Source organism: Rhinatrema bivittatum, chromosome 16, assembly GCF_901001135.1.
Source record: "Rhinatrema bivittatum chromosome 16, aRhiBiv1.1, whole genome shotgun sequence".
In the NCBI taxonomy this organism is placed as follows: domain Eukaryota; kingdom Metazoa; phylum Chordata; class Amphibia; order Gymnophiona; family Rhinatrematidae; genus Rhinatrema; species Rhinatrema bivittatum.
The window spans coordinates 7,301,574-7,327,209 of record NC_042630.1 but is presented as its reverse complement, the minus strand read 5'-3'; the positions used below and the strand labels follow the sequence as shown (position 1 = coordinate 7,327,209).

At 50.4% G+C, this 25,636-nt stretch overlaps 2 protein-coding genes and 1 non-coding gene across 6 annotated transcripts; 1 reads left to right on the top strand and 2 right to left on the bottom strand.

Annotated features, from left to right (window-relative positions):
- Positions 1-459: 459 nt before the first annotated feature.
- On the bottom strand, positions 460-6,130 carry PRMT5 (protein arginine methyltransferase 5). 2 transcript variants are annotated; one of them, XM_029580969.1, is made up of 17 exons: positions 5,934-6,130; positions 5,384-5,502; positions 5,188-5,273; positions 4,954-5,088; positions 4,234-4,346; positions 4,066-4,115; positions 3,811-3,974; positions 3,553-3,714; positions 3,223-3,300; positions 3,056-3,114; positions 2,567-2,689; positions 2,301-2,476; positions 2,062-2,171; positions 1,825-1,918; positions 1,489-1,605; positions 1,332-1,396; positions 460-1,191 (listed from the first exon to the last, which is right to left on the bottom strand). In XM_029580969.1, exons 1-17 carry the CDS (start codon positions 6,107-6,109, stop codon positions 1,039-1,041), a joined length of 1,980 nt encoding a protein of 659 aa, XP_029436829.1. In that variant the 5' UTR covers positions 6,110-6,130; the 3' UTR covers positions 460-1,038. The 2 variants fall into 2 exon arrangements, with proteins under 2 accessions (XP_029436829.1, XP_029436830.1); XM_029580970.1 differs by lacking the exon at positions 5,934-6,130 and adding an exon at positions 5,583-5,889.
- Positions 6,131-6,446: 316 nt separating this feature from the next.
- TRNAR-ACG lies at positions 6,447-6,519 on the top strand. Its single transcript has one exon. It is a non-coding gene; the product is annotated as a tRNA-Arg (tRNA).
- A 2,960-nt stretch (positions 6,520-9,479) lies between these two features.
- Positions 9,480-23,730, bottom strand: HAUS4 (HAUS augmin like complex subunit 4). Of its 3 annotated transcripts, none has more exons than XM_029581241.1 (10): positions 23,540-23,730; positions 23,162-23,216; positions 22,509-22,648; positions 22,280-22,411; positions 16,624-16,767; positions 15,680-15,776; positions 15,462-15,607; positions 15,247-15,377; positions 15,060-15,128; positions 9,480-10,075 (listed from the first exon to the last, which is right to left on the bottom strand). In XM_029581241.1, exons 1-10 carry the CDS (start codon positions 23,540-23,542, stop codon positions 9,889-9,891), a joined length of 1,104 nt encoding a protein of 367 aa, XP_029437101.1. In that variant the 5' UTR covers positions 23,543-23,730; the 3' UTR covers positions 9,480-9,888. The 3 variants fall into 3 exon arrangements, with proteins under 3 accessions (XP_029437101.1, XP_029437103.1, XP_029437102.1); XM_029581243.1 differs by having other exon boundaries at positions 9,484-10,075; positions 23,493-23,595; XM_029581242.1 differs by lacking the exon at positions 23,540-23,730 and adding an exon at positions 23,322-23,482 and having other exon boundaries at positions 9,487-10,075.
- Positions 23,731-25,636: the final 1,906 nt, after the last annotated feature.

Sequence of the window (25,636 nt, the reverse complement as noted above, 5' to 3'; positions counted from 1 at the left end):
CTGAAAGAAACAAATCTCCGTCAATGTAATTCAATTCTAGAGTTGGGGGGGGGGGGGGGGGGGGGTCATCAGGTGAAGCTCCAAACAATAGGTTCAAGAAGGTAATTTGTCACTTTTTTTAGGGAAGAAATACTGCAATGAATCATCAATGTGAGCCAGCACAGCACCGCTTATGGCACTGCCCAGCCCACCCTCTCCCGCCTGCACAGCATGACTCCCACCTACCACCACCCTTTGTTCTAGAACCTTCTTCTCACCGAGGGAGCAAGGCCTGCTGTGGAAAGCAGCTCCTCGAGCTGGGAGTCGGGGCCGAGGTGCATGCCAAACACAGTTCTCTTTTTAAAAACCCTTATTGTTTTTCTCGGGCAAGTTTACAGCAGCTTTAGCCCCCCCCCCCCGGTCCCGTTAACGCCACCAGCTTTCCGAGTGTGACCCAGCCACTAAAAAAGCCACGGCGGCTGCGCGGAATTCTTTTTAATTCATGTTTCATTCATTTATTGTAGCACAAACATTTAAAATTTCCTACATCATCATTGTGGTGGTCGGGAGCCACCTTACCAGCAGAGAGTCCTCGGGAGCGTCGCCTCGCCAGCAGCTCCCTCCTCTCCCGGGAAATGGGAGAGGAAAAAGGGGGGCAAGAGCGGGGCAGCGTTGGCTTCCAAAAAGCAGAATGTGCGGGAGAGACCGCTGTATCCCCAGGAGGCTCGGCTCTTACCTGCGCTTTCCCCGCTGTCCGACCCTGCAGCACCGGAAGCTGTGGGCAGTGTTGGTTGGTGGAGGGTGAGAGAGCACAAGACTTTCCCCAGGGTTAGCGGTGCCCCACGGAGCTAGGGCTTCACACAACCCCCCCCCCCCCCCCCGCATCATTACATAGAAATGGCAACGGCACCAGATTTGCCCCCGGCTGGTTTTCTGTCCATTCCGCCACGAAAGGGTTAAGTCTTGCTGGAAGAGGCAGGCCAAGGTGCCCTTGGCGAGCGGAAAGCCCCTCCCCTCCCCGCCCCCGCCCGGTGTGTCTCACGCCTGGCAGGGAGGCGCTTACAGTCCAATGGTGTAAGAGCGGCCGGTGGGGTTGTGGATGGCGGAGCAGACCGGGGATGTGACCGCCCACTCGTACCAGACCTTCTTCCCGCTGTTACAGCGCCAGAAGCGCACGCAGACCGTGTCCCGTTCCCTCAGCGTGATCGGCTGCTGCAAGATGAGAGAGAGAGAGTGAAGGATTGGGGAAAGAGGACGATAGGGCGCGTACCCCTCTGCCCGTGATCATCCTGAAACCACACCGCCCGCCCTGGTTTAGGGCGACACAAACAGCGGGGGCGGGAGGCTCTTACCTTGAGCGGGAAGAGGATGGGAAACCACGAGAACATGCCTGGGGAGTGAGTCTCTGGACGGATACCTTGGGGAGGAGAGAGAGGGTAGAGTTAGGAGGGGGTGGGGGAAGGCTGCACCCTGGGGGTCTGCCCCAGAGCTGGATGGGGTGCTACTCACTGAGGGTGATGTCCTTGTACAGCACAGTTTCAAAGTAGCCAGCAAAGCCGTGCAGAACCGTGTTCAGCCCCACTCCGAACTCCAGAGACTTGTAGCGGTTATTGTCAGTGACCGCACCTGTGCAAGAAGAGACAGCAAGAGAGCGCCTGATCACACACCAGAGACAGAAATAGTAAGATGCAACTGCCGCACAATGAGCATTTTTTGGTTCTTGCTTCGTATACAAGTAGTGACGTTTTGTGGCACAAGATGTGTCGCCTTGCGTTCTCCAACTTTAATGTGCAGTCCGGAGCATCAGCAACAGGCCCCTGGGTCGGGGAAGCCGCTATTTCTTACCCGGGGTAGGGTGGCGGAAGGTGAAGCAGGGCAGGGGCTCAGCCAGCTGGTGGAAGTTGTGCAGTCTCACCACGTACGGCATCTCGAACTGGGCCTGTGGGGCAAGAGGGAAATCGTGACTCCAGCTGTTTATGTGCAGCACAAAGGGGGGGGGGGGGGGGGGTGGTGAGGAAGAAGGCTCAGATCCGAAAAACCTCTCCTGCCTCTGCCCGCCCGCAACCTCGAAAGCCTTCTCACCTCAGGGTCCCGGTCCTTCTCACGGCAGGCCCGCACCTCATTGTAGAGCTTGGAAGAGGAGATGGGGGCCAGGAAGGAGGTGTACTCGCAGGGGATGCTCACGCCATCCTCTGCAAGGAAAAGAACTGTTGGTTACTGACCCCGCTCTCTCCCCAGCCTGCAGGGACCTCTCCCCCTGAGACAAGAGGAGGGGAGCAGTGACAAATTTACCGGTGCGTACGGACAACCCCCCTGCCTACCTTTCAGGAAATGCTGGGCCCCCTCCAGACACTCTGGAGACAACTCGTTGTCACCAAAGGATCCCAGCAGCTCACTCACAATGATGTCAGCCCTCTCCGGAGCCACCCACTCCCGCATGTCCGAGGAGACCACCGTCACCTGACTTCCCCACTCTTCGTACCGCCAGTTCTCCAGCCTGAAGGCAAGAGAGGAGGACATACTGGTGACATGGCGTGAGAGGGACAGACAGCCAACACAGAAGGTGAGCCGAGACAGGTGCACTTACGTGACCACAGCATTAGGATTTTTTTCCACGGCGTAGATTTTAATTTTCCGCTCTGCCTGTTTAGCAGCTCGAAGTGAGGCATTGACCAGGGGTCCACGGCCCGCCCCCAGTACCATGAGAACCCTGCAGAGACAGAGAGAGAAACTTGTTTTGCAAGCTCCTTTTGCTTGTGCCAAGATTCTTCTCTGGGCAGACACTGGGAGCACAGCTCGGGCCTTACCGATGCCTGGCTAGTGAAGTCAGGGATGAGACAACATACCCTCTATGCCCTAGTAAGAGAGTCTCGTGTGACACAGAGGAAGTTTATTTCCTGTTTCTCTAAAAGTGAGGAGAGATGAGAGAGAGGCAGAGCAAGCCTCTCCCCTTGCTCCATCTTGGGCTATCAAAGAGCAAGGGGGGGTTCAAGTAGTGGCCTAGCTGGTTCCTCTCCCGCCGCCCAGCTCATCACCCATGAGGGAGGAAAGGAAGGGCAGGGCTTGACCGACTCACTGCACACTGGTGTCCTTCTCCTCCTCTGTGACACGGTCCAGGAGGCACCTATAAACCGCCTGTGAGGGGGGAGAGAAAGACAAGGCGTGAGCAAGTAGGAGTTTGAATCCTAATGTGGGAGCTCAGAGTGAAAAGCAGTCCCAGGCTTACGGACCCATGCAGCTCACCTGCTGATACTGGGAATACTTCACTGGATCTTTCTCAAAAACCTCATACGTCTGAGATTCCAGGTTATCCATCAGCGGCTGGAAGGCAGACAGAGACAATGGGAGAGGTGTGCGCACACATACAGAGATTGAGTGAAACAGGAAGAAAACGGAGAAGATTCTGAGCAGCCAGAAAGCAAAGACAGCATTGACCGGAGGGGGGAGAAGGCTCTGAAATCAGAAGGTGCCGCCATCACAAAAAGTGTAAACGTGGGTGAGGTTACAGGTGGGACCTCATGGCACGCTACATTTGTCGCAGGACAAGCATCGAAACAATCGAGTGTGCGTTACCTGAAGGGGAGACTGCAAATAATCCTCATAGCCCCTGGCAAACAACTCGTAAGCATTGGGAGGAGGACGGTTCTGGCTCAGGTACTGTAGGTACTGCAGGTAGCAGCAGAAATCTTTGTCCGAATGGCGGTTCACCCCAGTGATGACAAACTGCACATCCAGCTGGTAAACAAATCAGTGGAGGCAGAGTCAGAATGCAGCCTGAGATTCGCCTGGCAATGCTACGCTGCAAGAGTTACGTGGGAAGCCACGGCTTACCTTCAGCAGCCGAAAGATGAGGCGCTGGTGGAGTTTGGAGAGGACTGGGAAGCCTTTCTTATTGGTCAGGAAGATGCTGGTAGGCACGACAGCAGCTTTGATTGGTTCCCCCAGCCAGCGGTCGATTACTGCATCAGAAGGTAGGTCGGCGCCGACCTCTATCGCTGCAGAGAGAGAGATGGAGGAGACCAGGTTATGGCCTTCCTGTCAGTGGGAGACTGTCTTCTTGTCCACACCCCCTCCCTTCAGACTTACCCAGGGCCACTCTCTTATTGTAATCGCAGAGCGTTCGGAAGTCATGCCACCTGCAGAGAAAGGGGAACAAGTTTGATATATTTGGTGTAGTTTCCTTTGGACATCATCAGGTTTGTGTCTGCCCAAAGGAAAATACCTCCCTCCCTCCCCCCCCCCCTTCAGCCTCACCATATCCAGGTGCACTCTTCACTTTGTCTGTCCTCGCCGTGGGTGACAGCCTCATTCTCGATAATGTCATCACGCAGGTCATCAGTGGCTATGAGTGGGACACGTATCCAGAACTGGGAATAAATTCAGGCAGTGACAGAATCTCTTCAGTCCAATTCCATGCTATTCTAATACTGATAGCTACACACACACAGTTCTCTTAAACGCACCTTATTCCTGCCCCATAGCATGCCCTATTCCAGTACTGAGACCCCCACCCACAGCTCTCTACCAATGCACCTCATTCCTGCTCTGTGCACCCCCTATTATTCCAGAATACAGACTTCATAGAGCAGACAGAGATAAATGATTCTAAACTACCTACTGCAATTGCTAGGTTGGTTGAGAATACAATTCAAAAACAATTTGTCTATATATGAATGCCAGAAGTCTAAACAATAAGATTGAAGTACTGGAATGTATGGTGTTGAACAAAGATGTAGACATAACAGGCACCTCAAAGACGTGGTGAATGGAGGATAATGAATACAACACAGTGATACCAGGATACAAGTTATATCGAAATGATAGGCCAGATCAAATTGGTTGTTGGAAGGGGGGCGCTAAATGTAAATGATAGCATAGAATCAAACAGGATAAAAGTCCTGCACGAGACAATACACATAGAATCTCTACAGACAGAAATTCCACGTGTGATAAGTATTATTACAGAGTTAATACCGTGCAGGAATGGTGTCCCACGTGGATGTGGTTGATGAGAATGCGAGCTAGATTTGTGTTGTCTTCCTGGCTGATGGGAATCAGAAATGCTGGCAGCCCCAGATAGGCTGAAAAGTTCAGCTCTTGCAGCAGAGCCTGACAGAAAAAGAGTGGAAAGAATGAGGTTAACGTCAGACCTCAACAGCCTCTAATTCCTGCCTTATCATCCTACCCCAGCCACAACATGACACTCACTGCTTCAGAGTTTCGGCGGATCTCCTCCACTTGAGAGTCAGACTGGATCCACTGGGAGAGCTTTCCCACAATCAACGCATTCCAGTCTGCACCGAAGACAGAACATCAAATGTGGCATCTTACTTTCTGAAACTGGGAGTATTCCAAAGGAAAAACTATGACCACTGACCAGGACCTCCAGGCCAGTCGCTCTTACCTCTGCCTGACAAGAGCAGGTCAGACCTAGTCTGGGCTCCTGGCCGCAACTTTGCCGGCTCCCGGTTAAACTCCCGCTTGAATCGAGGGTGGAAGATAGGCATACAGAGGAAGTCAAACCTGAGGGCAAACAAAAGCCATTTAAATGGACCTGAGTTCCAATTACTCCCCAGCCCCGTCACTCACTGCACCCAACTTACTGTGACAACTAGAGATCCAACTTCCAAGCCTTCTGCTGTCACCAGTGCATTGTGCCAACTGGAGAACCGAACCCAATCCCACTGCTCCCACCAACTCACTATGAGAACTGTGGTTCGAACTGAGATGTGCCGTTCTCATGACATAAATGTAACCTGAGGGATGCTATCGCGATATAAATTATGATATAGTTAACAGTGACGTCCTCATGATGTAAACGTGATGTCACGGTGATATGTGGTCCCCCACCGCTCTGCTGACCACGTGACGCCGGCACACGCCGCTCACTCTCCGTCCCTGCGCGGCACGGGGGAGGGCACCGAGCCCGAACGGTCTATGCCCGTCTCGCTTACCCTTGTTTGGTCACCGCCGCCAAAGTGTCTGCTACCTCCGGAACGCAACTCAGGTCCCGGCCGCTGGATACACGACCGGAGCCGGAATGCACCGCCGCCGCCATGATGCCCGGCCGAGGACCGCCCGCTCCCCCGGCCCTCAGCCAATCACAGCGTCGCACCACCCACTGCGCCATGGCAACGTCTGGCCAATCCCTGCGCACCTCTGTTCCCGGTGGTCAATCGCCCCGTGTCGGCAGTTCGCAGCCAATCACAGAAGTAGCACCGCCTATTCTTTTCTCCATGGGAACGTTAGGGAGGTGACCTGGACTCTTCCCCGCCCTTCTTCCGTCTCTGAGCCAATGAAAAGCAAAGGCATTGCCCATATCCTCTATGGAAACGGCGTTCTAGAGAGAAGAAACTATATTTCCCATGAGCGCCTGACAGAAACGAAAGGAAGGTAAACTGCTGCTACTGGTAGAATGGAGAATGACACTATTATAAGCATTTTCACGCAAAGATTTCCCAGTCAATGGGCCAGTGGCGCAATGGATAACGCGTCTGACTACGGATCAGAAGATTCTAGGTTCGACTCCTGGCTGGCTCGAAATGGCTTGACTTTTTTTTTAATTAATATACTTTGAAAAATTGTAGTTTATCGTTTTAAATTATTTAATATAAAAATTCCTAACTATGACATTGGGGCTTCCAATTTTAAAAACCTTTTACATACTGTTTTTACTTCAATAAACATTTTGTCAAAAAATGAAAATGTATATAAATGGCAATTCTCTGTCATACATGTATTAAAAGTTAATAGCAGGTTTTTGTTAATTGATAGTAAGTAGTTGAAATTAAATTATGCTTACCAATTTATGTATATTCAATGGAAATGCCATTCTAAAGACAGTAGAATGTAATTGAAACAATATACTATAGTTAAATTTAAACTGAAAAATGTGATTGTATATTTTAAATGAAGTTTTAATTGGATTTTCTTTAATATAATGTATTTACAAAAATTAATTTTTCTCAACTTTTAAGAACACCCCTTCCCCACACCCTGGAAAATTGGCTCTTACCTGCTAATTTTTGTTCCTGGAATACCACACATCAGTCTAACCAAGTGGGTTTTGTATCGCTACCAGCAGATGAAGACAGAGAATATAAAAAGTTTTCAAGCTCTGCTAGATAACCGAGAGTGCTACCTGAAGCCCCTCGCTCTTGACCTGTACCCAAGCCAAGATGTCCAGTTCAAAAAACTCAAATAAGTCTGGCCAAGCAGAGACTCAAAGATGGAGCCTCCTAAAACTAGGGCCCCCCTCTCTCCTAACAAGGGTCATTACAGTTTGCAATCCTAAACTCTAACCTATGTACAATCTTTGTGAATCTGCAGTTGACTAAAAACTGCGTTAGCCACATCCAGAAGCGAGGAAGGTCTTTAGAAAACTCAAAGCTATAGGCTTCTGGACTGATCTGGGATATTCCTGTTTGTACCCCGGATCAGTCCAGATGAGTGGGATGTACCCAAGCCCCTCTACACTGGGTAGGAAGCGAAAGACCCGCATGCAATACAGTTTCCCCAAATGCAGCCTCTTCTGATGCACGAACATCCAGACACTCGCACTGTTCGTCTCTGAATGAGCGGAAGAAAGGCAGGAAATGCCTTGCAACCGGCCTGCTTCCAACCCAGTTGATTGACCAGGATGCTTCCATTGGCGACCGATGACCCTAGACTGTCCGTCCTCGACATACTGCCCTCAACCGCTGAGGCTGTCATCCGTGGACACCACCATCCAGTCCGGAACCTCCAGGCCCACCCCTTTCTCCAAATTGGGATGAGACAACCACCACGAGAGACTGGACCTGGCATCCATCTGAAGTGGCAAAGAAAGCTGAGAGCATAATTCCAATGGGATAAAAGCATCCCCTGGAAAGATCGCATGTGAGTGAACGGCCATTTTGGCGTAGACGCCGTAGAACCCAGAACCTTACACCTGGGGAACTAGTGACCGCAGTTCCTCCTTACGGAACAAGCTCACCACCCTAGGATCATCCCCGACAGGGACATCCTCAGCATCATGCATGGAATCCTCTGTGTCCATAGGATCCTTGTCTGCATCAATCCCTGGACCTCCCTATAGACCTTCTGTATCTTCTGCTTTGTCCAAGGCGTCATCCTTGTGACCCGAGGGAAGACCCAGACAGAGAAGACAAAGAATTCCCCCCTGACCCCGACTGCCTAGCTGCTTTAGGCCTCTTATGAGGAGCAGAGCGCTTAGATCCTGCTTCCTTTTTAGCTAAATAGGCCTTATGAAGGAGCAGGACAAAATCCATGAAGTCTCTTGATCCAGCACTCCTCCATCATTCTCTCCCTCGCCCCCCCCCCTTCCCTAGTCTCTACAGGGCGCTGTCCTGTGGCTCCCTTGCATGGGCCTGCCTTCTGCCATGTGGAGTCAACGTGGCTGCTACCTCCTCAAGACTCCCCCTGGGTCTCCTGCAAGGCGCCAAATGACTGGGGAGAGTGACTGCCAGCGGGACCCCTGCAGAGATCCCTACCCCTCCGGAGGCACAATTGTGGCAACACGAGACTACATTGAGGTGCAATCACCTCAGGCCGCAGTCCTAACAGTTTTTCGTGTTCAGCGGGAGGTACCATGCCGCCACGGTCAGTGGTAAAAATAAAAGATTCCTGCTGCTAAGGAATCCCCAGCCAGCGCACTAAAGAGCTCTGACCCTGCCCTGGCCTCCCGCACAGCGGCTGAATCGCGAGCATCTCCGCTCACCTGTGCCTCTGGCCTCCCAGCGCCCTGCCGTCGCTCTTTTTTTTTTTTTTTTTTTAAAGCAACAGCCAACAAAAAACATAAGGGAAGGCAAAAAAAAAAAAGAAAATTAATACTTCCCTGCTTCTAAATGACGACGGCTGAGGGTGAGGAGGAGCAAGGGAATCAGGACCCCCGCCCTTCTCTCCCTCTAGAAGATGAGGGTAGAGTCAGATTAGGGATAACCAACACCCCGTGCCCCCTGCTCTACCACAAAGGAACCTAACACCTCGAGAAGCCCCACTCTTCTTAGTAAACCTTTTTTTTTTTTTAAAGTTCAAAACCTCCGACTGCAGGTTTGCACTTCTACCATCTGCTGGAGACCAAGAAATACTGAGGGAATGCAGGTGGCGCGCTCAGCTATGCAGCAGTGCCTGCCTCCATCTGCTGGTAGAGGTGCAAACCCCACCTGTCTGCACTGAGCTGGGGTATGAATTGTCTTCCATTGATAGTGCCGTGCTTACGGGTGGTACTTTGGGAGCAAAACGCACGGCCCAGATCCAGCCTTGGCGTATCTAGCCCATGCACCTGGGGGCTTCCGCACCCTGCTGGGTCAGCGGGGGCCGGCCTCTTCGCTTCTGTGTCCAAACTTCACCTGCAGCATCTTATACAGGTAAGAGTGCTTCCTCTGGCCCTGCCCCAGGTGGACCACAGGCCAACTGGAGCCTGAAGCTGCAGGCGCCAGCAAACTGCTGCAAGTGTGAGAGGGGGTGGTCGGTAATGATGTTTCACTGAGTTTCTGTCAGAGCAGCAGACGGTAACTTATGCAAGTGAATACAAATTCATTTTATTTTTATTGCTACTGTGCTTGTGTAAGTATCATCTTCATTACAGAGCGCAAAGACCCCCAGCTTTCCCCTTGCCCAATACAGTTCAACCACAGAAACAATAATTGATACGATCTGCGGGGGGGGGGGGGGGAATTTGTCATAACCCCCCCCCAATCCCATGCACACAATTTCAATAAATAAGTGCTGCTGCTTTTCATTAAAGTCACTGTCTCACTGCCCTCCTGTTAGACATTCTCCCGCTTCCTCTTGCAAGTCCTCTGCGAAGCTGGCACAGACCCTGCATCTTCTGAAACCGCCACTATTTTAATTTTCTTTAAACAACAGTAGGAAGTAAGGATGCTTCAGGGAGCCACAGTCTCTCGGTTAGGAGGAGGAGGACTTGCTCAGCTCCTCCAGGGCCCACTTGTTGTACTGGATCTCCTGCTTCAGGCGGGTGTATTCCTCCACCAGCACCTCAAACTCCGGCCCCAGGATCTCGTAGGTGTTCAAGACCTGCTGGCAGCTCTGCACCTCCTTCTCCAGCGTCTGGATGTCCCCCTGCAGGCCATCCCTGCAAGATGGGGGGACAAGAACGTCAGCCAGAGACTAACCAAAGAGACAGAAATAAGATATCCAGAGACCAATAGAAACACAACAAAAGAGGGGAAGAAAGACAGAAAGACAGAACAGCTGTAAGAGACAGGGAGGGCTATTTATTAAATATCAGTCGTGCTAGTGTAGGTCTTAATGCACCTTAAAAGCACTAAAGGAAAACTGGTTCTTCCCTGCTAATTTTTGTTGCTGAAATACCCCAGAGCAGTCCAGACATGTGGATTTTGCCTCCCTGCCAGCAGATGGTTATGTAGCAGGGTCTCTGCCTCCAAGAGTGGCACCTGCAGTCCTTCAGTATTGACCTGTACCCAAGCCAAGATGAACGCCATGAACTCTAACTGTCAACTGCAAACCAACTCCTTTCCAAGGCGAGCAGAGCAAACAAAAGGCTTGAACTCCTGAACTGGAGCCCTCACCTCCAACAAAGGAGCAAGAAAACCCTCAAACTCTTCTGCCCTACTTACAACCATAGCAAGCTAGGGCTTTCAAAATCAAAAACAGGGATGGGCCTCTGAACTGATCCGTGGTATTTCAGGAATGAAAATTAGCAGGTAGGAATCTAATTTCCTTTCCTGTACATATCCCAGATCAGTCCAGACAAGTGGGGTGTACCCAAGCCTTCCTACTCTGGGCAGGATCCCAAAAGACCGGCTCGCGCCACACCTCTTCCGGCACCGGAACATCTAAATGATAAATGCTTGGTAAAAGTAAGAAGCGAAGATCGCGTCGCAGCACAACAAAGTTCCTGCAGTTTGCGGGAGCCTGGCCGAGCGGTCTAAGGCGCTGGATTAAGGCTCCACCGCTGCCAGCAACCTTTTGATGTGGTCAGTGCAGTCAGTGTAGCTGGGTTTAAAAAAGGATTGGAGGAGAAGTCCATTACCTGCTATTAAGTTCACTTAGAGAATAGCCACTGCCATTAGCAATGGTTACATGGAATAGACTTAGCTTTGGGTACTTGCCAGGTTCTTATGGCCTGGATTGGCCACAGGATGCTGGGCTTGATGGACCCTTGCTCTGACCCAGTATGGCCTGTTCTTATGTGCCCTACCATTACAAATATAGGCCAAGCAGATAGCCTCTGTGAGCTACTGTGCCACCGAAGCCTCAGAGGCCTTTGCACCCTTCTTTGCCCCACTAAAACAAGACAAAAAGCTGTTTTGATCACCAAACACTTTTAGTGACCTTAAGATAAGGTAACAGAGTCCAACGAACATCTAATAAATGCAACTCCCTCGCATATGGCGTCTCCAAACGTCGAAAGGCAGGAAACTCTAGCACCTGATTCAGGTGATAAAAAAAAAAAGGAAGGAAGGGACCGTAGGCCACAAAACTCCATCATCCGTAATCCGCAGAAACAGATCCCTTCACGACAAAGCCTGAAGCTCTGAAATCCATCTGGACGAACAAACAGCCACCAAGAAGGCTGCCTTTAATGTACGATCCTTCAAAGACGTAAAGGCTCAAAGGGAGGACCATACAGCACCCGCAGAACTAAATTAAGGTTCCAAGCCGGACACAACCTGTGGACCGGAGGCCTCAAATGTTTCGCCCCCTTCAAGAAATGAATGATGCCCGGGTGCGAGGCCAGCTGTCTTCCCCGAAGTTTACTTTGAAGATAATACAAGGCTGCCACATGTACACAAAGCAAATCGTAAGCCAATCCCTTGGTCAAACCGTTCTGCAAAAAGGTCAAGATGGGAGGAACTTCCCCCTGCAGAGGGCAGACACCTCCCTCCCCACACCACAATTCAAACACCTTCCACACTCGGATATAAGCTAGAGAGGTGGAAGGTCTTCTAGCCTGAAGCAACATAGCAATCACAGCTTCTGAATAGCCCTTCAGATGCAATCGCCTCCCCTCAAAAGCCAGGCAAGAGCAATACGCCCTATCCGAAAATATGGGACCTCGACAAAGAAGCCCTTGCAGACGACCGAATCAGAAGAGCCCGTCTACTGCTGGATGAACCAGATCCACAAACCAGGGACGGCGAGGCCGCTCCGGGGCAACGAGAACCACTCAGCGCAAGAAATCGATCAACAAGAGGACACAGAGGAAACCTACAACAGAATCTGCACAGGCCATAGGAGGACCAGAGCATCAATCTGAACTCTCTCCTGTGGCTGAAAAACCACTCCGCATTGCATTGAGGCGTGAAGCCATCAAGTCTAACCAAGGTATGCCCCCCACCAGGCCCGAATGAGATCCATGGCTTCTGAGGACAACTCCCATGCCCCCTGGATCCAACTGTTGTCTGCTGAGATGATCCACCTGCACATTGTCTACTCCAGCCACATGGGACGTCGCCAACCCTGCCAGATACTGTTCTGCCCACACAAAAAGCTCCTGAGCCACCCAGCGACTCTTCATCCCGCCCTGACGATTGATATACGCCACTGTTGTCGCATTGTCCGAGAAGACCTGTCCAACCTCAGATCTGCGGAAGAAAGGAAGCCAATGCTCTGTGAACCATTCTCATTTCCAAACTGTTGAAAGACCAGGCCGCTTCCCTTGCTGACCATTGATCTTGAGCTCTCTGCCCTAGGCACATGGCCCCCCAATCGTCAAGCCTGGCATCCGTGGTCACTACCACCCAATGCAGGAGTTCAAGATCCACCCCACCCCCCCTTCACCAGGTTCTGCTGAGACAACCACCACAAGAGACTGGACCTGGCACCTCCCTGAAGTGGTACAACGGACAGAAGAGCTCGCTGCAAAGGCCGCATATGAGAAAACGTCCTCGGAATTAATTCCAGCTTAGAAGCCATAGACCCCAGGACCTGCAAATAATCCCAGATCCTGGGCACTGCCAGTCGAAGTAACCACCACCTCCAACCGAGCTGCATGCTTGGCCTCAGCCGCCGAACAAGAGTCCTTCTCCTGCGCTTTCTACACCCAGTAAAAGCAAGTTCGTTGCATAAGGCTACTACAACATCCTCTTTAACTGGATCTCCAACTTCCAATCCTGACCATCCTTCAAGGCAGCTGATCCCACTACTGGAATAGTCATCTTGATCATTGCCAAGACTGACATCTACCTTCGGCAGCATCAGGAGCTCCAAGGTCTCCTCCGACAAAGGATATTACTTTGCCATCACCCTGGCTTCTGGAGTATCCCACACCTGGATTACCAACTTCATCTTCTTAGGAAAGTCTTCGGGGGGACCCCGCAGCGCATCACTGTTTGATTCCTCTTGCTGGACTTTGATCCCCAGGTTCATATAGAACGTGGGAAATAAGAGGGCATAATTTCTCCTTTCAGAACAAGCGAACTACTCTATTTTAAAATTTTATATACCGACATTTGATCTGAGATATCACATCGGTTTACATTCAGGTGCTGTAGTTATTTCTCTATCCCCAGAGGGCTTACAATCTAAGTTTTTGTACCTGAGGCAATGGAGGGTAAAGTGACTTGCCCAAGGTCACAAGGAGCGACAGCAGGACTTGAACCCTGGTCTCCTGGTTCATAGTCCACTGCTCTAACCACTAGGCAACTCCTCCTCCAGATCTGATTGATGTTTGTCTGCCTCAGGAACATCATCCTTCTGATGGTGCCCAGGATCGTCACCACGAACCCCCTGAGGATCCTCCAGTGCGTCAGAATCCAAACAGGACCCTTCATCCTCACCTGAAGGCTCTCAGACGCCCAGACAGTGGAGCAGCCCACCTGAATTTTCTGTGAACTGCACCTTATGGACCTTCGCTGGGCGCTTAGAATTTTAGACTAGTGGCCGCTTTGCTCCTGCTCCCCTTCTGGCTAAATATGCCTTATGCAGGAGGAGAAGGCCTCAGAATCACCAGCCATCTCTTCTTCAGCAGCTTCCTCCACAATCCCCCGGCCCTCAGAGGCACCCTGAACCAGCAGAGTCTCTGGCCTCATCGGTAACAAGCCACCTCCGAGCATGTAGTGACAAAATGGCCACCGCCGGTTCAGCATCCTGTAAAGCCTCCTTGCTGGCACCCGAAGATTGTGTAAGTCACCTCCCTCGCCCCCAGTGACATAATCATGGCTGAATTAAGACGTGAACGCCTTATCCTGTAGGCCAGACAGGATATTGCCGCGCTCAGTGGCCAGCGCCAAGCTCCCTCGCGGTCCACAAGCATGCACTGCCAAACCCACCACGCCGTTTCGCCGATCCCTCCTGGATCCCGGATGCACGAATGCAGCCTCCTCGACTCACCCTGACCTCCTGCAGAACCGCTGGGACAAGAGTGCAGCGCGCTCACAGCTCCTCTCAGCCCTTAATGACAGCCTCCAAATTCCCTGCAATTCGTGGCCAGGAACAGATGAGTGGGCTTCAGAGCGACCAAGGGAACCCGGACCCCTGGCTATTCAGTCGTCTGGGAACTTCAGGCTGAGACAGCCAGGGATATCCAACCCGGCTCTACCTAAGGGATGACCCACAAAGGAACCTAACGCCTTAGGAAGCACAGTCTCTCTCCTTCTGTATTTATTTCTTCTCCTTTCTTTTTTATTTCTCCCCCCCCTCCCCAAGTCCAGTCTACAGGTTTTGCACCTCTACCATCTGCTGGAGACAGAGAAATACCGAGGGACTGCAGGTGGCGCTCTGGGTTATGTAGCAGTGTCTGGAAAGTTTCTCTCTGCCTCCATCTGCTGGCAGGGATGCAAAACCCACTCGCCTAGACTGATCTGGGGTATGTACAGAACGCGGCTTAGGGAATATTGGCTATTGATTAAAGCAGATTGCCGTGCTAAAATGCAAATGCATACTAATGAGCTCGCTGGCATGTTAAGGTAACTTCATTCTGCTGCTGAGTGAATAACAGCTTTCTGTGGCCGGCATAGATTCACCATCGCACGTACTGATGCTCAGCCCCAGCCAAGCTGGGCCAGAAATGGAAAAAACAGCAGCCACACCACTGCTTGGCATCTCCACAGCCCACTGGCCCCCCCCCCCAGGCTTCGGGGCCTGGTCCTCACCTGATCATACCATGAACCTCCACCTTCTCAGGGGTGTATGTGTCAGTAAGGACCTGCAGCTCCTCCATTCTGGGAGAGAAGAAGAGAAAGAAATGACTTCTCCATGTAACGTCCTCCACTAGCCCCGAGGGACCTCTCTCCCCGCCCCGCTGCTCCAGTGATGCGCAGAGAGCACCTTCCGCATTACCTGATCTTCAGGAAGAGGGCAGTGCACTTAGTCTCCAAGTACTGAGCATTGCTGCGGTCAATCTCGGACTGAGACTGCAGCCGGAACTGCACTGCCAGGGTCCGCAGGAGGGCGAGACAGCGCAGGAGGACCTGAAAGGCAGGAAGAAGTGCAGCAGAATCACACACACACACACACGTGCGCCCTTCAGTTCCCCCATTTGCCTGCGTCAGTACCTGCGGATATGCACTTCTCTGCTTCTGCAACAGTCCAATCATCTCCGCACGCTTCTCCTTCTCGCTGTGCAGCCGTCGCTTCTCATCCTCCAGCGTCGCTGCCAGGCGCGAGGCCTTGGCCGCCTTCAGCACCTCGCTGTCGCCACCTGCAGGGAGAGGGGGGCGTTACACAGGCGTCCCCTCCTTTCTCAAAAAGGTTCACCAGCCCTGTGACTCACTGGCTTCGGGCTGGTGGAAGCACAGCAGAGAAAAACACTTGCGCTTCAGCCGCTCCTCGATCTCCCGGGGCAGGCGGTCTCTCATCCTCAGCAAATCCTGTGGCACGGCAAAGCAGAAGAGGGTTGTGTGGGGCAGCCATCCAGAAAAGGTTGCAAATGATAAACAATGCTCCGGTCTCTAGCCAATCCTGGTCAGGAGAGAAAGACTAAGATACTCATCACCCACTGCTTCTCACAGATCTCCCCATCACAGTCCATTCAAAGTTAGAGCAAGCAACCTCGCTTCCACATAGCCCCTCTTAAGTCACTACACTGACTCCCCACCCCCTTCCACATACAGATCAAGCTTCTCTTACTCACCAACAAATGCCTTTACTCCACCTCTCCTATCTCCCCCTAGACCCTTCCTCGCACTCGGACCTGTGCCCTTCTCCACCTCCTGTCTCCATCCTTTCCACCTTGGTGCACCAGAGCTCCTGGCTCGGTGTGTCATGCACCCTCTCGGGCCATATTCCGCTCCAACCTAAAATGTCTCCTGCTTCTCTCCAACCATTTTTCTATAATTGATAACGTTCCCAAAGCCTCTTATAAACTAGACCGTAAGCTGCATGGCGCAGAGCCTGCTTCTTGTGTAGCTGCACAGCATTATGTATGTCTATTAACACCATAGAAATGATAAGCACAAAGAGATACAGAGAGAAAGAAAATGAAAGAGGCAGAGAAACAGAGAAAGAGCTTGGGCTAACAGATTTGTAGAGGGTTAAATGAAGCTGCATTTCATGCTTAAAAAAAAATAAATCTATTTTCACAATCCAGAAAGGTTTTTTCAATGCACAGTGTAGTCAGTATTTTCCACTAGCTGCTGCCTCCCTTGAAGCTATAAAGTACTCCTTACATGAGTTGCTGCATCCGGTTCACTATGAATCGCTGCAGCTATGGCCTACCTGCTTCCCAGGCAGGTACTTCTGCAGATCCTGCTTCTCCAGTCCTAACAGCGGGGATCCGCCTTCAGCCGTGGCGGGGCCAGGGGGATCTAGCATCCGAGAACACTCGGACACCAGCAAGCACTGCTCCAGCGACTCGAAGAACTAGCGAGAGAGAGAGAGAGAATGACAAAGATATAGAAACGCACAGAGAGAGAGAGTGCGAGAGGCTGGCACAGAGCAGGACCTTCTCAGTTGCAGCTCCTGAATTTTGGAATTCGTTCCCATTACAACCGAGACTGGAAACTGACACCAAGAAATTCAAGGCCAAGTTAAACACCTACCTTTTTAGATTAGCGTTTCTGTAAACCGGCTGATGTTTAATAGGGTTTCATTGTTCCTTAAGGTGAAGTTACGTCTTACCTGACAATTTCCTTTCCAGTTTACACCAGTGGGTTGTGCACTCCAACCAGCAGATGGAGACAGAAATCAACTCCTCGCTGATGTCGCCCTCGTACAGCTCCGCTCAGGCACCGGCCAGCCAGCAGCTTCTTCAAAAGCAAACTGTGGACACTAAACACGAACAAGAAATATCACTTCTTACAAGCAGTATTGAAAATTAACCTTGTGGGGTTGGTTTGTTTTTATAAATAATGGAAACACCCGCCTCAGTTCTGCTAACAATAGTCACCTAGGAGAATCGGAAAACCAGGATATCCTAGAAGAAACGGGACTCCCTTACCCGATTTTGTGCTAGCCCAGCTCCATGGGAGATCCTTCAATCCCATTCCTTCCTTGACAAGGGTCTAGCAAAAAACAGAAGAAAACGGGCCGCCCCAAAGGCAGCCCAGGGAGGGATGGTAGGCTGGCTGGCCCTACTTCAAGGAAAGGAAATCATCAGGGAAGAAGTAAATTTCACCTTCCTCTTCATGCGAGCGAGCCAGGCCACACCAGTGGGATGTAGCAAAGCTACGCCCCAGAAGGGCAGGAGGCTGCCCTAGCAAAGGCCGAATCCTCCCGCGCCGCCACATCCGGCAAACGTATGCAAAGAAGAACATGTCGCTGCTCTCCAGATCTCTGCCGGAGAAAGCAAAAACGCAACTCTGCCCAGGAAACCGACTGTGCCCGGGTCGAATGCGCTCAAACTTGCCTGGAAGCCACACAGGCCGCTGACACCACTTCCTTAATCTGACGGGCCACTGTGCCCCAAGCAGCTGCCTCCCCTTCTACACCCCCTCCCCCCACGAAGAAAAGCTGATCCAATTTCCGAAAATCATTCGTAATGCCCAGATAATGTAATAAATGCCATCGCACGACCAACGGCTGCAATTTCCTGTGTTCCTGTCCATCCACATCCCTGTCCAAGGATGACAACAAAACCAACCGATTTAAGTGAAAGTCCGAAACCTTCTCCGGAAGAAAGGCAGGTCCCGTCCAAATCAGCAGCCTATCCAGCGTGATAATAAAAAAAAACAAAAACTAAACAGTCTCTGCACAACAAGGCTTGCAATTCCAAAATCCACCGGGGCCAGAAACACCGTCTTCAGGGTCAGGAAACGTAAGGAAATGTTCCCCGAAGAGGACAAAAGGTCAGACCCGCCAGAAAGGCGAGGACCAGATTCAAATCCCACAAGTGTACGGGGAAATGCAAGAAGGTGCTGAAAAAGCCTAAAGCAGCCTGCAGCAGTCAGAATGGCAGGAAGCAAAGAGCAGAAGGAAGAGAGAAGGGCCAGAGGCTGAGCCCCAGGCCTCCTTACCCTACTGGGGCTCGTCTCCTGTCAGGAGGAGGGCTAGGGCCACAACCTTCCATCTCACTCCTGTCCAGATTTATCCCCTGAAAGTTTTTCTAGACTCTCAACTGAGGGACGAAGCAAAAGCCGTCACCACAGGAAGTCAAAGCGGCCTGTTCCATCCTGGCAGGCCAAAATCGACAAGTAAGGTTGCATGTCCAGCACCTGCTGCAGACAGAGAAACAGCGACTGGCTGGGGCCTGAGCGGAGCTATACGAGGATGACATGGGCGAGTTGCTCTCTGTCTCCATCTGCTGGTTGGAGTGCACAACCCACTGGTGTGGATTGGCTGAAGAGGAATAAGGTTATACCAGCAGGCCTACAGTTTTGTTCTGTCTCATTTCTGCCTGATTAGTTCTAATGTTTTATGAGTCTACTTTTGCATTGTAATTTTTATTTTTTTATAGCGCTACTAGATTCAGAACTAACTTGAAGACCTGGCTCTTCAAACAAGCCTACCCCACAGTAGGTTCCTTCCCTCTTACTCCATCTCATCCAAACCCTTGTATAAAGACATTTAGCATTGTATATCTTTGTTACACTATCACACTGTTATTGTTGCATTGTTGCTATGTTCCTTTTTGCAATTGTTATGCCTTTACCTCCAGCAGCCTGTTCTGCTTGCCTTTTCAGTGCCTTTCTGCAACGTGGTTCCTTTCATCCCATCCCCGTAACCTGTTATTTGTAAACCCCCAACCTATAGTTCTAACGTAAACCGATATGATGTTGCTACTGATATCGGTATAAAAAAAAGCTTTAAATAAATAAAGTTTTGTAAAATTGCTCAGAGCTTTGTGCACCAAGTGATCCACAAATGTTAATAAACTAAACCAGAGCAAAGAGAAAGCAAGTGTGATTGGGTAAGCTGAAGGGAGCCGCAGGGTCAAAAAGGATTCTCAGATACCTGCCCCCCCCCCCCCCAATCTCTCCAGTCTAAGCTGAGCATTGCCTCAAAAGCCTCCCCTTTCCCCTCTAGTCACCAAATCAGGAGCTACGGAGCTGCCATGTCAGAGCAGTTTGAGCCACTCCAGCTTTTGCTGTTGGCTTAACTGGCCTGAATTTTCTGTACAGCAGTGGTGTAGCAACAGGTGGGCCACAGGCCACTCACTTTGGGCTCAGGCCCACCCAATCAGCCTTGCCTGGCAGCCCAAGAAGAGAGGCCTTATCACAGGGACCATAGCAGACACGCCAGGCCGGAGGAGGAAGAGGCCTGCGAGGCCGCCAGTGGACCATAATCACGCCACAGTCGCCTGGAGCCTTGCCAGACTAAATTCAGGAAAATGCTAAAGGCTTGCCTCTTCCACCAGGCATTTCCAGACTAACTCCACGCACCTCTCTCACCCTCTTCTCCTGCTTCTCTGTTATCTTTGACTCGCTCCAAGGAATTTGCATCATGTAAATGTGTTACCTCTCGAGTTATTGTTACTTCTCTAGTTCAATTTTCAGGCTCCCCCTAGAGCCTCCTGCCCTTGCGTTTCTACTTTTGTCCCTCGCCCACCCCTGTTCATTGTACTTTCCACCTACTGTTGAGATGTAAACCGATGTGATGTGCATTCTAATGTCGGTATAGAAAAGCTGTTAAATAAATAAATAAGAGGAAGAGGCACGCGAGAATGCCACCATCTCACCAGCGGCTGAGGAGGAGGCCTGCAACGATGCCGAGGAGAGGAATAGGACTGGGAGACCAGCTGTCAAAGAAAAATTCATCAGAAGGCACCCGTTCTCCTGCTCCTCCATGTGTGCCAGCTCTCTAGCATTCAAAGCTCGTGCTGCCGGTATGTGCTCTATGTTGATCTCATGCATTGCGAGCTCAGCATAGATGAGCGCTAGCCATGCGAGTTTTGAATACCGCGGGCAGCAGCAGAACAGGCTCTTTTACTACAGATAGGGAGCCTGCCTATGTGGTGTGTGTGTGAATGATAGCCTGCCTGGGGGGGGGGGGGTGAGAGTGTGTGAGTGTGTGTGTGTATGAGTGTGAATGGGAGTCTGCTTGAGGGGAATGTAAATGAGAGCCTACCCGAGGGGGGGGGGGTTGAGAGAGAGCGCATGTGGGAAAACCTGTGTATGTGAGAGTGGGAGACAGCATGTGAGAGTGAGAGTATGTGTGTGTGAGAACATGGAAGAGTGGCATCCTGTGTGAGAGAGAGAGAGCATGTGGGAAAACCTGTGTATGTGAGAGTATGTGTGTGTGAGAACATGGAAGAGTGGCATCCTGTGTGAGAGAGAGAGCATGTGGGAAAACCTGTGTATGTGAGAGTGGGAGCCTGCATGTGAGAGTGAGAGTATGGAAGAGTGGCATCCTGTGTGAGAGAGAGTCTATCTGTGTGTGTACAAAGGAAGAAGGAAAGAAGACAGGCAGAATAAAAGACCCTGAAAAAGGATCAAGGAAAAGACAGATAAGAGGGGAAAAAAAGAGATTGGGACCAACTGATTAGAAAAACAAGATCAGAGAACAAAGGGAAAAAATAAATTATTTTGCCTTTCAGCGACTGGAATCTGCCATCTTTGGGAAGGTGCATTTCTTACATATTTGTATTTTGCTTTTTTTCAGTATTGCAGTGCTCACAGAGTCTACTTTCTAAGGCTTTCCATTTTAATTTTGTCTGCATGTTTGTTTCTAAGGTGCACTCCCCTATTCTGTCTTAGGTAAGGGTCTGTCCATGTTGCACACGTGCGACAGAGATGCAGTATTTGGCTAACGTCTAGATCAGTGGTTCCCAACCCTGTCCTGGGGACCCCCCAGCCAGAACATGCAAATTTTCTCTCATTCATATTCATTGTGGATATCCTGAAAACCCGACTGGCTGGGGGGTCCCCAGGACAGGGCTGAGAACCTCTGGTCCAGATTCTCTGTAGGATGCACAGATATTTAGACAAGAAAAATCGGATGTGGTAAATAATGGTATAAAGAGAACAAATATACCTGCAAGAACCAATGCAGAATATCAAAAATACATGGAGTACAAGTAGTAAGCGTAGCTGTATGCAAATGAGAATAAGAGGGGGAAACAAAGGGGGAAGGGTAGCTGTGGATCCTTGCTTCCTACTCTGTGCTCTGCATATGTAACTTTTTCACCCAACAAGGACTGTAAGAGTTAACTGTTTTCCTCTTTATTTGACTTCTTCTAGAGAGATACTCCCGATGCAGTGTTTTGCGAAACACGGTCCCATGTCAGGAGACAGAGCTGTACTTTAACTTTTATTAGGTGTTACGCCTTCAGTTACCAGGATTTGTGTATTTTTTCCTTCAATAAATTTTATAATATCTGCAGACCCTTTAATCTCCACAACACACCTTCTTTTGCTTTACTTTTTACAATACTGTATAAGTTATGAACTGCAATAAATATAAAATAAATGAATACAGATAAATAAGGCATTAAAAACTGTCACTCATGCACGATGGCTATTGTAGACTACTTAGAAATCCATTGTAGGGTGCATGCTAAGACATTTAAACCGATACGAGTACAACTAGTAGGGCCTCGATCTGTATGTCACTGCCCACCCATGTTATCCTCTGGCCACCCAAAAATTCAGTTCTGGCTACGCCACTGCTGTGGATTCTGAGCAGGAATTCCAGATTGACTCTGGACACGTAATATCCGTCTGGGTGTCGGCTTGTACACCGGGTCAGGCAGTTAAATTCTTGTTCACATGTGCTAAATGTATGCTGTGCTCAAACTGAGAATAAGCACATTGTATCTGCTGCGAGCCCAAGACTCTGGTCCCACCCATTCTTTTTAGGGCTTCTTATCCCCGTTACCTCTGCCAGTCCTTCCAAATACATACAGCTAACCTTGGGACTCACAGGGGAAAGCTGGATATAAAATGCTTAAATGTGAAAGTAACTACTTTTCCTGTCCAACCCTCCCTCCAGGCATTACTTTTTGGTCTTCAGGGGCGAGTCCAGGCTCCCGCAGCTTGACCCGGTACTCCAGCAGCATCTCACGGATGAGGCGATCCACAACCTCTGACCTCAGCCAGGCTTTCTTCTGCAGCCTCAGCTCCTTTTCTGCCTGGGTGGAGAATACAAGGTGGGTGAAAGTGAAGGGTAGAGACCTATGCTTACTGCATCTCAAGTTTTGGCCGACCTGCCATGCCAACTTTGGTTACCTCATCAAGCTCCTTCTTCAGTGAGATACTCAGCCCACTCTCATCCATGTGCTGCGAGATCTCCAGCAACAGTTTGGTGAACTGAGGATTTTGGGACAGATCCTCCTCCTTCACCTGGCACGGGGGCAGCCGGCTACAGACTGCAAGAGCAAAGGGAGAGAGGAGAAAGAGAGTATAAAAAACCCTCCTGTTATGCACCTGGTAAGAACCGCCATGGACCGTGACATGGCAAGATCCGATATCCCTAGGACTTCATCATCAAGTCAAGCCACATCTCGTCCTTTGGCACCGCAGCTACTCCTCCCTGCATGGACAGGGTCGAGGATAACTAGCGCACCTGGCGGAGGTGCGTTAGGAGACCGAATGCCCGTTTCTTACACTCCAATATTGCATCGGCCTGCAAGTCGGTTTGCTTTTGCTATCTTGACAGAACTAAACCGCAACTGATAATTCGGGTACAATCTCTGTATGCGCTCTTCGCACCTGAGCATGTCCCACATATATAGGGGCGGCAGAGACCCCACAATCAATCTTTTCTTTTTAGGGTTCTAATTTGATTAGTCCCCGAATCTGGGGGGGGGGGGGGGGGACACGTGCACAGAGCGATTTAAAGCTCGGACAAACAAAGAACCCTACAAGAAAGCAGGTAATACCTTGCAGCAGGCCGTCGGCATACTCCGAGGACGCGGATGCCATCTCCTCCCTTACCTGGCACAGAAAAGGGGGAAACCCGAGTAAGACAAATAATTCCAAAACAAAGAGTCCACATTCCTCATGCATATGTCCATATATTTATTTATGCATTTTATATACCGTCCTTCCAAAAGAAGACCAAAGCGCGCGCTGACAAGTTCCCTAATGATGTCACAGGCCACGTCACTGGCGGCCTTTTCCGCCTTTTATCCAGGAGGAAGAGGGCGCACGGCTAACGTCAGGCTATGACGTCCTAACGCGCTTTTTTTTTTTTTCCCAGGCGATCTCTACCTCGTCCCCAGATCGACCCGAAAGCGTTAAATGAAAAAAAAATAAACCATAAAAGAAAAGCGCTGGTCTTTCCTCCAACTCTTTAAAATTAAGCGCGGGAAGGTAAAAGGCCGTTCAGGCCACGCCCCTTTCCGTGCGTCACCAAAGCCCGAGGAGGAGGAGGCGGCGGCTGCGCCGAGCAGGTACAGTCCTGGGCTCTCTCTCTCTATCGCTTTCTGCAGCTTGAGAGAATGCACTTCCGCAATACAGGTGCATGATGGGACCTGTTTCCGGGGCAACGGACGTCAGGGTGGGCGGTGTAGCTCCTGCTGCGAGGGAGAGGGCGTGCTGGGAGGTGGGCGTGGCCTGGAAGGGTCCAGCTTCCCGCTCCTCCCCCCCACTGCCGTGAGCAGCTTGTGCGGCCGGGGGCAGAACGCCCAGGGCCCGGTGAAAAGCCTCCCCGGGTCTCCCTTCCAAGAAGAAAGAGCGAGAGGGGGCAGGGACACCCGCGAACTCCCCTTCCTTTACCTGACTGGAGGAGAAGTCCATTACCTGCTATTAATCAAGTTTACTTAGGGAATAGCCACTGCTATTAATTGCATCAGTAGCATGGGATCTACTTCCTGTTTGGGTAATTGCCAGGTTCTTGTGGCCTGGATTGGCCACTGTTGGAAACAGGATGCTGGGCTTGATGGACCCTTGGTCTGACACAGCATGGCAATTTCTTATGTTCTTAGGAGAAGGGCTGGCTCAGTGTGGTGTGGGCAGCTGGAGCTCCTCCACTGCCAGGCCAAGCTCGCCACAGGCACGAGGAGTTGGGGTGTGCAGCACATCCGTGCCCTGCATGCGGCCCATTAATTACCGCAGTCCGGGGCTCGTACTGCAGGTGGGACCAAGAGGCAATGCACGATCACACCGCTTCTCAGAAAAGAGTGGGGCGGTTAGATCTGAGGGTGACACAAACGCCTTCAAAGCTGTTAAATCACAAAAAGATTGTGAGAAATTGGAAGAGAACCTTTCAAAACTGACAGAGGGCATCCAAATGAAATTTAATGTGGACAAGTGCAAAGTGATGCACTTAAGGAAGAGTCGCCCAAAATTTTATTCAATAGTTAAACCATGGAATTCATTGCCAGAGGATGAGGTGGAAGCTGTTAAAGTAGCTGGGTTGGTCAAGTTCTTTGAGGAAATGTCCATAAACCAGCAGAAATCCACTTCATATTTCTGAGATAGGTGCTTGGAATTTATCTACCCCTTGGGATCCTGCCAGGTACTGTTGGAAACAGGATGCTGGGCTTGCTGGACCTTTGGTCTGACCCAGTATGGCAATCTTATGTCTTAATCCTGCAAGGTGTTGAAAGCAGGTGCTGGCCTAGATCTAAGATTCAGGCAGTGGTGACTTTTCTGTGGTGCACCTGATCAGGTGCACCACAGAAAATTAGGAAGAAGGCATGATGGAAAATGTAGTTTCATGGACATGGTGTGTGTATGGTGAGGAATATTTCACTCTTCTGGATCTGCTGTGCATGACATTTAAGCACTTATGATTCACCATGCCCCATGGAAAACAATTGATGTTGCTGGTTCACAAAGCATGCTGGCAAATGGAGTCAGCAGACAAGGCATTTCCTTATCCTTTGGGCCTGTTCCTGACCATGTTTTTTCTTGCATTTAACTGAAGGATGCATGGGAGCGCCTGAATGATTTCATGTATTCATATGGGAAGTGAGAGGGGGATTGGATCTCTTCCTTAGCTTCTGGACATCAGCTCACCCTCTTGTTATCTTTCGTGCTACTGAACTTCCTTCCTACCCCCATATACCTCCATCTTCCTGAGTTTATTGATCAGTCAGCGGAAGGGAATCAATGACATTAAGGGATACACCCTCTTAGCATTACCCATGCTAAAACAGTCTCACAGAAAAATTAATTTTGATTAAAAAATGTAGGCTAATCTTGCATATACATGCTGGCTCTCCTAGGCCCCAAGGGGACTTTTTTTTTTTTTTTTAAGGGAGCCTTATAGCAGACTATTCTCAAGCACCCGTTTTCCAAAATGTCCCTCCAAATTTGCTCCTGAACATTGTGTCTACCTCCCTCCTTCCCTTCATTGGATCTCAAGGGAAGGCTTCGAGATGCCCTTGTTAGCATCACAGTGCAACCAT

What these genes read in the sequence shown, in the direction of transcription:
- PRMT5 (XM_029580969.1), bottom strand. Translation starts at nt 6,109, where the DNA reads ATGGCGCAGTGGGTGGTGCGACGCTGTGATTGGCTGAGGGCCGGGGGA. An exon ending in CCTGCTCTTGTCAGGCAGAG is followed by an intron (nt 5,274 to 5,383) that starts GTAAGAGCGACT and finishes TCTTCGGTGCAG; the next exon opens with ACTGGAATGCGTTGATTGTG. An exon ending in GAGAAGGACACCAGTGTGCA is followed by an intron (nt 2,690 to 3,055) that starts GTGAGTCGGTCA and finishes CTGTCTCTGCAG; the next exon opens with GGTTCTCATGGTACTGGGGG.
- HAUS4 (XM_029581241.1), bottom strand. An exon ending in AGTACCTGCCTGGGAAGCAG is followed by an intron (nt 15,777 to 16,623) that starts GTAGGCCATAGC and finishes GCCGTGCCACAG; the next exon opens with GATTTGCTGAGGATGAGAGA. An exon ending in CTTCCACCAGCCCGAAGCCA is followed by an intron (nt 15,608 to 15,679) that starts GTGAGTCACAGG and finishes CTCTCCCTGCAG; the next exon opens with GTGGCGACAGCGAGGTGCTG.